Here is an 11,830-nt window from a genome sequence, read left to right as displayed (position 1 = left end):
CCCTTCTCCTGCCCCCAATCCCTCCCAGCATCAGAGTCTTTTCCAATGAGTCAACTCTTCGCATGAGGTCAAAACTTAAGTTCCATGATGTAATAAAAGTTGAACATAGGCCAAGGCTGGTTAATCCTTTTTGAACTGCCTCTGCTTTCTCATACTCCCACCCAGCTGCCCTTGCCTCCCTTAGCCTCCAACAGAGCATAACACCAAGTTTCATACTGTGTGGTTACCAGGTTCCAGGGATTCCTTCTTATAGCTGCTCAGTTTCTGAAATTTGGATTTGTTCTCTGGGAGTTGACAGGGCTTCTGAGGGCTGGTTTATAAAGAGCCAAACTTTAAAGAATGGTAGATAACCATGATTCCAATTTATTAACTTATAATAGATAAAATATAGGTCTATAGCAAGTTGAAGATTTATATCCCTTCCAGTGACTGAAATTATCGAGAACACCAACCAGAATTGGTCCCCATTATTTAAAACGTAGATAGACAGCAAAGTTAGGTCAATATTAGCATAGTGGTCTTGAGTGGATAATTCGTTTTAGTCACACTGACCCTTGGTGAACAAGCACATCTGATCAGCATATTCTCCTAAATTTAGAATATATAGCCCTATGGGGGAATTCTGCTAAAATTTTGCTGTGTACCGAAGTGTATATAGACCCAACTCCCCTTACCTTAGGATAATAGTTTGTGGTGTCTAATTGGATAGCCACTGTCCATATGTGGTTACTGAGCTAGTGAAATGTGGCTGGTTTGAATTGAGGTGCATACCTGAGTTTAAACAGTATGAAGAAAATCATATAAAATAATCTTTTTAAAATATTGATTACATTTTGGCATGATGCTGAATATAGTGGGTTAAGTAAGTAAAATTATTGTTACTTGTTTTTTTGTTTTGTTTTGTTTTTAGCCTTTGTAATGTGACTGCTAGACAACTTAAAGTTACCTCGGTTGCTTGCATTTTATTTCTGTTGGGTATTTCTGTTTTAGGTCAGTGATTAAGACTCGATTACAGTATGAATTCTAATTTGAGCAGCTGTGAGGGATCACAGCATGTTTACTGGCCCTTCTTGACCCTACATGCTTGTCAAGTTTTATACTTTGAATGCTCCTTCTCAATCTTCTTAACTACTGAGTTGAGTCACTTAACCAGAAACCTGTTTTTAGTATTACTTTTGGGTGCTTCGTGGTTTCACTTTCTGTGGATAACATGGATGCTTTGTTGAGGATAGGCCATCATATCCTACTAATATTTGTGCTGTAGCCTTTAAAAAAAGAGTTTTCCATGACTTAGATCATTTCCATTTTCATAACTGTCTTGTCTATGCAACCCTATAGACCGCAGCTCACCAGGCCCCTCCATCCATGGAATTCTCCAGGCAAGAAAACTGGAGTGGGTTGCCATTTCCTTCTCCACTTGTGATAATAAGTTCTGTTATTGTCCCCATTAAAGCCTTGAAGCAATACAACCATTTTTTCTGTGGAATGTCCTCTCTCCTGGATTTGTCTTAACTTAGCTTTCTCATGGTATCTTTAGTTTTTCCTTTTTCCCTGTGCCTTGTATAACATGTACACTGGTAATTAAGTCTAAATGCTTCAATTGTGTCTCACTTGAAATATCTGGTTGACCTTATATTAGTGTCACTGGATCAGAATGACAACACACTTGTATGTTTTTCATTGAATCAGTGATACTGTTGTCACTGTATAAATCTGTATCTCTGTTTTACACCAAACAATAATGATTGCCTGAATGATTTTGCATTGATTACTGTTATCTTTTGCTATATTTTAAAGTTGATTTTTACTAGTTCCCATTGTAATATAGCAAATATTTTTAAAGTGTTAATAATGAGTAGCGGTTAACTATTTATTGTATGCATGCTGGGTGCTGAAAAATTGAAGCTTGTTATCTCAAATCTTAGTACCTCTAGAATACTTAAATCCCAGTTTATAGATTAGGACACTGGTTTTGAGAAGATAAATGTTTTATCTAAGGTTAATTTGTCATTCCTCCAATTTAGAAGAGCCAGGGTTTGGCTTCATATTTTCACACTCTCAGTTTTAGTCATCAGCAGTGTTTACAGAATATTATGGCTCAGCAAATGGCTCAAGAAGCTACAGAATAATGAAATTAGAAACACAAAGTATGGAGATAGCAAAGCCACTGTCTTTTATTGGATGCCAATAATTTGTGAGTCACTAACAGGAAACAAACATGGCTAGTTTGTTTTGTGTATGAGTGTGCTGAATTATTTCCAGTGGATCCTATATTGCAAATCATTGAGGCTAAATGTGGTCAAATTGGGAAGGTAGGCTTCCTAACTGGGTTGCATGGAGTAAACATCTTGGGTGCTTTCTTTGTGGTCTGGAGTCTGATCTTTACAGGTCAGCTTGGGCATTCACTTCCCTGTTCATCTTTTAGGGAACAGAAGTGTGTGCTTAGATTAATTTCTGGAAGAGATTAGGCTCCGTTGAGTTGGTACATTTTAGCTAAAATGACAAATTAGTTAATGAAACAAAACCACATTGATTATTTCCTTGGAGCACTTCCATTCAGGTAGGTCTTCTGAGGCCAAAGTCAGAAGGGATCAGAGTAATGGTGTGGTGAAATATATAGACACACTAACCTAATCAGCTGTTATTCTGTGTTTTATTTGTGTTTACAAGTGATGGTTTTGAACCATCCTCACTTAAATAGTTTAGAGATCCTGATACATTGAACTTATGTTTGCCACTATATTTTTGTATGTATCACCCTGGATAGTTCCCCCATTCTCCTAGCATAGGAGTTCATTTTGAAAATTTTTAAACAGTATTTTATTAAGTCTAATTTACACACTTGAAAATGCACACATCTTAGGTTTACAGGTCAGTGACTTTATATATGTTTTCTCTTATTTGACTGCCATCTAGGTGAAGACACCAAATGTTTCTACTACCCTTAGAAAAGTTCCCTCTTTATTCTTTCCAATCAGTACTCCCCTATTTCCCCTCAACTGATAACTCTGATTTCTGTTAATTTTTTTTTACTTCTGTAAAATGTTTTTGAGATTCATTCCATGCTGCATTACCAGAACTTTTTGTTTATTGCTGAGTAGTATGCCCCTGCTGCTGCTGCTGCTGCTAAGTCGCTTCAGTCGTGTCCGACTCTGTGTGACCCCATAGACGGCAGCCCACCAGGCTCCCCCATCCCTGGGATTCTCCAGGCAAGAACACTGGAGTGGGTTGCCATTTCCCTCTCCAATGCATGAAAGTGAAAAGTGAAAGTCAAGTCGCTCAGTCGTGTCCGACCTGCAGCAACCCCCTGGACTGCAGCCTTCCAGGCTCCTCCGTCCATGGGATTTTCCAGGCAAGAGTACTGGAGTGAGGTGCCATTGCCTTCTCCAGTATGCCCCTATTACTGTTTAATTAGAAATTCCCTTTATATTCTCCCTGGGCTCTTTTTGATAAGAATGTGCCTTATATCTGTACTTTAGGAAGAATAAAATAGACATATGACACATTCATAAAAGTAAAATTAAAAATGAGTAAATATTCCTAGAACTGGAAAAGGGAATTAAGTTAAAACTGTTGGTACAGGGCAAAAGAATGTTCATTCAGCTAGGTATTAATAAACTGAACTTGATGAATTGATTTTTCAATACAATAAAGATTTAATGACAATAAAGCAAAAATGGGGGTGGAGTGAAGGAAGTGGTTAAATGATGTCATCATAGTTTTAAACAGAATCCTAGGAACTCCCATTCCCTGACTGTTTCACACATGGAGGCTTACACCTTACTTGATGCAGGCTGTGTAAATACCCTCATTCATTAGGGTTTATAAAATGACATTTGTTTATTTATGGCTCTGCTGGGTCTTCATTGCTGTGCAGGCTTTTCTCAAGTTGCGGTGAGCTGGGGCTTCTCTTGGGGGGCTCACTGTCGTGGTGTCTCTTGTTGGGGAGCACAGGTTCTCGCGTGCACAAGCTTCAGTAGTTGTGGCACATAGGCTCAGTAGTTGAGCCTCTTGGGCCCTAGGGCACGGGCTCAGTATTTGTGGCACACAGGCTTAGTTGCTTCTCAACATGTGGAATCTTCCTGGATCAGGGATCAAACCTGTGTCTCCTGCATTGGCAGGCAGATTCTTTACCACTGAGCCACCATGGAAATCCATAAAATGACATTTTCATTATAATTCTTTTATGAGCTCAAATATTTTCCTAAAGGGATCAACTCCATTCATCAACTCTTTGTATACTCAAAGGCAGAATTTATACAGTAAGGCAAGATAAGCACATGAAATCTTCCCTTTTGTTTAGCCATTCTATAACTTAGACCAGTTTATTCCAAAAGTCATGAATTACAGGCAATGTGTTTTGACTATTTGGCCATCTGTCCTATACTAAGTGCTCGAACTGGATTGGATTATTTATAGCTTACAACACTTAAAGAGTACTTTACAAATGAGGAAATTGAGCCTTAGAGAGTTTTCAGTACCTTGCTAAAGACATGATAAGTTGCAGAGCCCCATATTTGATCCCCCCAGGTATTCTTATTGTAGAACAAGTTCTTAACAGTTATGTCACATTTCTTTTCCCCATTCTGTGTCTATATATGTTAAGTAGATGTTTGTCTCCATTCAAGTCATTTAATGGAAAGGACAAGATAGGACCAAGTAGAGAGTAATGCATCGTGTTTTAGAAATCTGTTGGTAGACTAATATGTGGTCACTGACAATGGGAACGTAGTCGTAAACTGAACAAGTTTTTGTGATCTGTCGTCACACATCTTTTTAATCAGGTAAAGCTTAGCATCTATGTGGTTTTATTAATATCTGAATAGTTTTGCTTTATGAAAAAAGATTTGGTGTGAATTTGAGAATGTTCGAGAGATGAATTTTCATAAATGTCAATTTCCATTTTTCTGCTATGCATTCCATTGGACCAGTGGGGTTTGGATACCGTTTGGTAATATTTGCTAGACTGTGATCTAGATGGGTATGTATTCAGGTAGAATGAGTTAAATCTTACGCCTTTAATTTGGGGGTGGGTGGGAGGCTTCTGGTCTTGTATGTGCCTGTGGTTATGACTTCTTGTTCTTATTTAATATGCCATATCTATTTGTATGCCCCTTTTCATTTACCTAGTTCCTTTGCCCAGTCTAGAAGAAGGTGGGAGAGAATTAAGAAAAGATGTTGCTTGTTAAACTTTTTCTGTCGAATAGCAGCTCTGGCACTGGAAAAGTTTGACTCAGCTCTTGCCATAAAGGACAAAGGGTTAAATCGAAAGAAAACATGTTTTGCTCCCTGAGGCCAAGGCATTGTTTTAAAAGTTTCACGTGGAAGGTCCGGGAGTGTGGCAGAGAGTGTAAAATACTTGAAATTCCAAGGTTTATCTTAAATGAATGTATGGGAATTTTGTGTACTATTCCATTATATGTTTAACTAAAGATAAAAACTTTAAAATTACCTTATCTCTTTGAGTGCCCTTGTCCTAGAATTAACATTAAGAACCTAAGCCCCAAGGGGTAGCCAAAAAAAAAAAAAAAGCCCAGATTAGTTTGCCAGTAATTGTTGTGTACTTCTTGATGAATCTGTGTTCTTTACTAGTGACTGAGAGCGTTAGTTAATGAATTTTTGAAAGATGATTGAGATAATTATTCTTCCATTTGGTATGAGAATCAAAGGATAGAGCAAAGATATACAAATAAATATGGTAAATATAAATTGCATGATAAAGTCTTCATGAAATAGTTTTGGTGGTTTTGTTTATTTATATATGTATATCTCTATATCTATTTCCACTTCTTGATGAACATATTTGAAAAAATCTTGAATTCATTTCTTAATGTGTGCCTTCTGTAACATCTCTTGTCTACCTTCAGGTGAGAAGCCATTTAAGTGTGACCAGTGCAGTTATGTGGCCTCTAATCAACATGAAGTAACCCGCCACGCAAGACAGGTTCACAATGGGCCTAAACCTCTTAACTGCCCACACTGTGACTACAAAACAGCAGACAGAAGTAACTTCAAAAAACACGTGGAGCTACATGTTAATCCACGGCAGTTCAACTGCCCTGTATGTGACTACGCAGCTTCCAAGAAGTGTAATCTGCAGTATCATTTCAAATCTAAGCATCCTACTTGTCCTAATAAAACCATGGATGTCTCAAAGGTGAAACTAAAGAAAACCAAGAAGCGAGAGGCTGACTTGCCTGATAACAAACTCACCAGTGAGAAACCAGAAACAGAGCAGACAAAAGGAAAAGGGGATGTGACTGGGAAGAAAAATGAGAGGTCTGTAAAAGCGGAGAAGAAAGATAATGTTTCAAAAGAGAAAAAGCCTTGTAGTAATGCCTCAAGCCAAGTGACCACCAGAACGCGCAAATCGGCCATGGAAGGTCAAGAAGTGGATGCGTCCCCGGGAAACTGTTCAGAAAAAAGCTGCAAAAGCAAGAAAAGCAAAAGGAAGGTGGAAGCTGAAGCCCGTCCCTTACAAGAGCCTGTTAATGATGAGGAACCTGTGACAAAAAAGAAAAGGAAGGCAGAAAGCAAATCCAAAAATAGCCAGGAAGTGCCAAAGGGTGACAGCAAAGTAGAGGAGAATAAAAAGCAAAACATTTGCGTGAAAAACAGTACAAAGAAGAAAACTGTGAGAAGTAAATCATGTAAGAAAAGCATCCAGCCTGCTCAGAGGCGGCCCACTCAGATGGAGTCTGCTCAGGTGGGGTGTGTTCAGACGGAGCCGCTGCCGCCTCCTTCTCCTCCCCCTCCCCCTCCCGTGGGGTGTGGTGAGGTCGAGGTTGTCCAGAAGGGGCCTGTTCCCATGGAGCCATCTCCTCCCATGGAGCCATCTCCTCCCATGGAGCCTGTTGAGGTGACCCCTGTTGAGATGGAGCCTTCTCCTCCTCTTCCTCCTCCTCCCCCAGAGCCTGCTCAGGTGGGATCTGTTCAGGTAGAGCCTCCTCCCCCGCCTCCCCCTGTGGGGGATGCTGAGATCGAGGTTGTTCAGAAGGGGCCTGTTGAGACAGAGCCTCCTCCTCCCATGGAGCCGATCCCCAGAAGGTCTCCTCGCAAAGATAATAGAAAGGAAAAGTCCAGCATGCTGAGTGAAATGGCACGGAAGGAGCAAGTCCTTATTGAGGTTGGCTTAGTGCCTGTTAAAGACAAGCAGCTTCTAAAAGAAAGTGCCAGTGCACAGGATCTCTTCCCACCATCACCACCCCTGCCAAAGGAAAGCTTAAAGGGGGAAGAATCGAAAGACCAAAATTTGTTCCCTGCAGGCGAAGGAAATGAAGAAGCCCCTCTTCAAAAAGTGGAAGCAGAAGAGGCAGGTAAGAGTCTGGCTGGTGTTGCTGCTGTTATCAAGGAATCTGCCAACACTTCATCCTCTGAAGAAAACTTGAATATGCCAGAGGGTGAAACTTCAGAGGATAAACATCAAGCTGAAGCTATGCTCTGTGAAATGGAGATGGACACTGATGAGAAGAAAGCAGAGAATTTCCCCAGCAGAGACTCGGCAGTTGAAGAACCAGTTTCACCACCACTTCCTGCTCTACCGCTAGAAAAACATGAAGCCGTGTCCACAACTGCTGTGGCCTCACCTCCTGTCACCGTGGCAGTAAATGAGTCTCAGGAAATGGATGAAGACGAAGGCATCCACAGTCATGATGGAAGTGACCTAAGTGACAACACGTCAGAGGACAGTGACGATTCTGGATTGAACGGTGCTCGGCCAGTTCCACAAGAGACCAGTGGGAAAGATGGAAAGGATGCCTTGGCTGTCAAAGTGGCTGAGGGAGATTTCGTTTGTATCTTCTGTGATCGTTCTTTTCGAAAGGAAAAGGATTACAGCAAACACCTCAATCGCCATTTGGTTAATGTATACTTCCTTGAAAAGGCAGCTCAAGGGCAAGAGTAATGAAACTCTGGTCAAGGCTTCAGTTCTTAGTGTATAAGGTCTCTGACATTTTATATTCATTTGGAGTAGTAGACAGCCTTTTGTTTTTAAAATTAATTACTGTCCAATCTTGATTTTTAAGTCCCACTCTTTTTCTTGGACTCCGTGTACCTACAGATGTACACATTTTAGCAAATCCAAGGGAATTAGTATACTAAACCAGCGGTCATCTAAACCTGTTAGCTTTTTAAAAATATTTTTATCTTTTGCCTTTAACTGAACCAAGGATGCCAAGGTGGTATTAGAGCATTCTATCAATTTGTTCAGCAATAACTTGTCAGTTTTTTCTCATGTCTGTCTTCCTGTTCACTTTAGTTTATTCTTCATTCCTTGTTTAGCCCTATAAAAATTGGCTTACTTAAATGGCAAATTACTTGAAGAATTTGCCTGCTTTATTTGAAGTTAGCACTTTAAAATTGTGTTAAAGATGAGAAAATACATTGAATTTGAAGAGAAATTCTGCCAACAGTAGATGTTCTATCGGTTCAGGTATTTACTTCCTGATTTTTGATCAATAGGTATTTCTTATTTGTGTATATGTTAATTGTCCTAAAAAAAAAAACAACACTGATTTTGGTGTGTTTTTTTGTTTTGGTGCTTTAATGGCTTAAGATTGCACTTTTTAAATCTATGCAGTTACATTTTTTTCCCTAGAACTAGCATTTGTGTTGAACAGTAACACTTTATACATATATGGCATTTTATTTTTTCCTCTTTGGAGGGATGCTTTTATTCTTGTTTGCAAAGGGCAGGCTTTTTTTCCCCTTTGCTGCAATTGTCTTGCAGAATATTATTGTGTACAAATTTCTGAGCAAATGAAATATGTAGGTTCAATTCATATATATGCCAGAGTCTGCATTTCAAATGTTATTTATTTTAAGTGGATGTAGTGAAATCATAGCTCTCAGTTTGAACTTTACAATAAATAAACCACTAGGTCTATATTGAATGGATATTTATCTCAAGTATCAACCATAAGTAAACCTTTGACGTGTCTTAGTACATCTACTTCCTAAAAGTGCAGTGTTAAATCGTATCTTAGAGGAAAACCTCATTGGTAGATGGTGGTTGTTTATGTCTACTCCGCTGAATAAAGGGCTGTAATTTTTATTTGGAAACTGCAAATCTGGAACTAGGAGGGATAATTACTCCTTCAAGTTACACACAATATGAGTTTGTGAGATTCCAAAGCCATAGCAGTTATACAGAAAATCTAGGATGAGAAAGGTAGTATGGTAGACCAGCTGCTACTTCCTGTGAATACAGTAGGAAAGGCTGGTGAAACTGAAGTTCAGTCCAGATTTTTAAAAATCACACTTTCTCAGGGATCTCCACCAACTAGTGGGTGTCCTGGCTGTTCCTGTGACTGCCTTTTTCTATAGGTGAGGCCTCAAATGAGTTGTAGCTATTCTGGTGTTCCTATGAGGGTACTTTGTATGGAAGAGTATATACTCCCAAACTTTGTTGGTAGATTCTTTGGCCAGTCACCGAAGAGTATGAAAGAATCCAGCAAAGGATTTTTCTTATTGATAGCAGTTACTCATTGTAGTCCAGTAAAGTATGATCCCAATAGGGAGCCTTGAATAATTTCAACCCTCCCATATTCTTTTCTAAAATTACCATTTTATATTTCATTTGTTTTCTTTTGTCTGATGTCTGAGAAAGGTTTCAGAGTTTGACAATGCAACGTGAAAGATAAGGAAAATATTGAAGTATTGGTGGGAAACTTGATAAAAAATCATAGATTAAAGTTTGATAAAAGACATTTGAACTTGGAATTGACTGGGAGGCCAAAGATATAAAGAAGCAGAAGACTCTCTCAAGACATGAGTAAGTTGTGTGTTACTGGTGTGTGTTTTGTATGCATGATAGGGATTTGTAAATGATGTTGAATTCTAAGCTCCGACAATCATTGTCAACGAAAGATCAAGCTGCAAATATTTATGTTTTAAAACTTAAATTATAAGGCTAGTTAAACCTTTCTGACAACTATTTTTAATGTTCATGGGTACATTTTGTATGTTACCTTTAACAGTATATGTGAAAAAATTCATGTTAAGTACAAATTGCCAACTGGGAATCAGTTTGGGAAAGAGGTATTGTGGATTCTTTGATACTTCAAAAAAAAATTTGACTTCTGGGGAATTTGGTTAATTTTCTTATCTAGATTTTAAGGCTAGAATGCCAAAAGTGAACATATGAAGGAAATTAAAACCCTTTATTAAAGTGATCTGTGAAAACATTGTTACTGGAAATTGAGTGGACTTGAGGCCTTTCTTCCAGAAAACAAGGACTTGATTGTCAGGCCTATATTAGGTTCTGAAACTTAATGCCATGTATTTGTACTTATTAAAAATTGTTTCAATGAAAAGTGTACTAGTAATAAGAACTTCTGGTCTAGTTGGAAGTTCTTCCATTTAAAAAATGTGATATTTACGTGGAACTGTTTTGAGTCTTTTTGTTTTCTCAGTTTCCCCTCCACTGGATAGGATTGAAGCTAGAATTTTCCCTTTTAATAAAGGAATGAAAGGTGAACATGTTATTTGTAAGTTGATATTTAGTCCTAGAGCAAAAGTTGAAAGACTAGAATATGTTATAAGCCTAATCCTAGGTAGCCTTATAAAAATATCTCTTTTAACTATCTTCTGAACCTATATTCACATTGGTTTTTAAGATATATTAAGTTATATATTTTTTCTCTTTCCAGAGCTGCTTCTGTGGGGCTACCCCCCTCTTTTTTTTTTTTTTTTAATTGAGGTGTCATTCACAAAGGGCTGCATTTTTTGAAAGATTTCTTACAACTATGGCTGGGTATTTTACTCTAGTCTTCCAAGAAGGGCCATTGTAACTTTATTGTGACTTTCGAAGTGACTTGTGAAGTGACTTCTGAAGTCAATTGGTCTTTAACTTTGGGGACTGTTTTGCATGTAAGTGCTAATTCAGATTTAAGCTTGAGTCATCGCATATCATCCCATGAATATTGACAATGGACAGAATACCTTTCCTGTAGTTTCAGTTCTAGACTGAAAAACTTGGGAAGAAACTTCATTTTCTTTTTTGCACAAATCAGAAAAATAGCTACTGTGCAGAGTTTCCTTGTTGACCTCAGCAGGTGAACTGGACTTCTAGTTTTAAATCAGACTAGATTGAATGGCTTTTATATTTTCACATGTATACATAGACTCTCCCCATTTTCATCAACATCCATTAGTTATTGAACTTTATGAACTGGCATTGAGACGTTACAACAATGTTTGTTGCACCAACTTTATTAATTTTTACAGTGCAATACATGTTATTTTTCAGAGACAAACCAAAGTTTAATTTCTCAAGGTTCATGCTGTTTACTTCAGCAGCATTTGATGGAAGATCTTTTATATACATTTGTAATAGATAAAAAATAAACCAGACTGCAAATCCTTTTTCTTTCTTTTTTAAAGCAAACCATGTACCAAGTTTTTTGGTTCAAATTGTGTAGGATAAGTTAAATTGCATTCTATTAACCAATATGCGTATTTCTGTAAGTATAGTTACATTGAAATAAAGTTTTAAAACATTTTATGGCTTTGTTTATTATTGGTATATCAAGTCAAATTTATTTGGCTGAAATTATAAGTGTATTAATAATTTTCAAAATCTTTTACCCAAGGTAACAATAACTCATGGTAAGTAGAAAGATTGTGGCAGACATTGTCCTTTGGGCTAACAGTCCCAGTGGGTAGTACTTTCAAGCCTTTCTTTCTATAATTTGTTTTCTGGGAGGTGGAGCTGAAGGTCAGGGAGAAAAAAACCTGCAGACGATGTATAGGAGATTTTCCATAGTAATTTCTTTCCAACTATAGGTCCCTTTTATAGTTTTAATGTACATGCCCCATCACAGTTGCAAGC

At 38.1% G+C, this 11,830-nt stretch overlaps 1 protein-coding gene across 2 annotated transcripts in view; it reads left to right on the top strand.

The window, feature by feature from the left end:
* LOC105002820 (RE1-silencing transcription factor-like) overlaps positions 1 to 11,503 on the top strand; it is a 26,045-nt gene extending 14,542 nt beyond the window's left edge. For both annotated transcript variants that reach the window (XM_010859642.1, XM_010859643.1), the window contains exon 4: positions 5,868 to 11,503. In XM_010859642.1, coding sequence (XP_010857944.1) covers positions 5,868 to 7,903 — 2,036 coding nt within the window. In that variant the 3' untranslated portion in view covers positions 7,904 to 11,503. The remainder of the gene's footprint in view (positions 1 to 5,867) is intronic.
* Positions 11,504 to 11,830: the final 327 nt, after the last annotated feature.

The sequence above is a fragment of the Bison bison genome, unplaced genomic scaffold (genome assembly GCF_000754665.1).
Source record: "Bison bison bison isolate TAMUID 2011002044 unplaced genomic scaffold, Bison_UMD1.0 scf7180017864458, whole genome shotgun sequence".
NCBI lineage: Eukaryota > Metazoa > Chordata > Mammalia > Artiodactyla > Bovidae > Bison > Bison bison.
The sequence above is the reverse complement of the archived record's forward strand: the minus strand, read 5'-3'. Positions and strand labels throughout refer to the sequence as shown.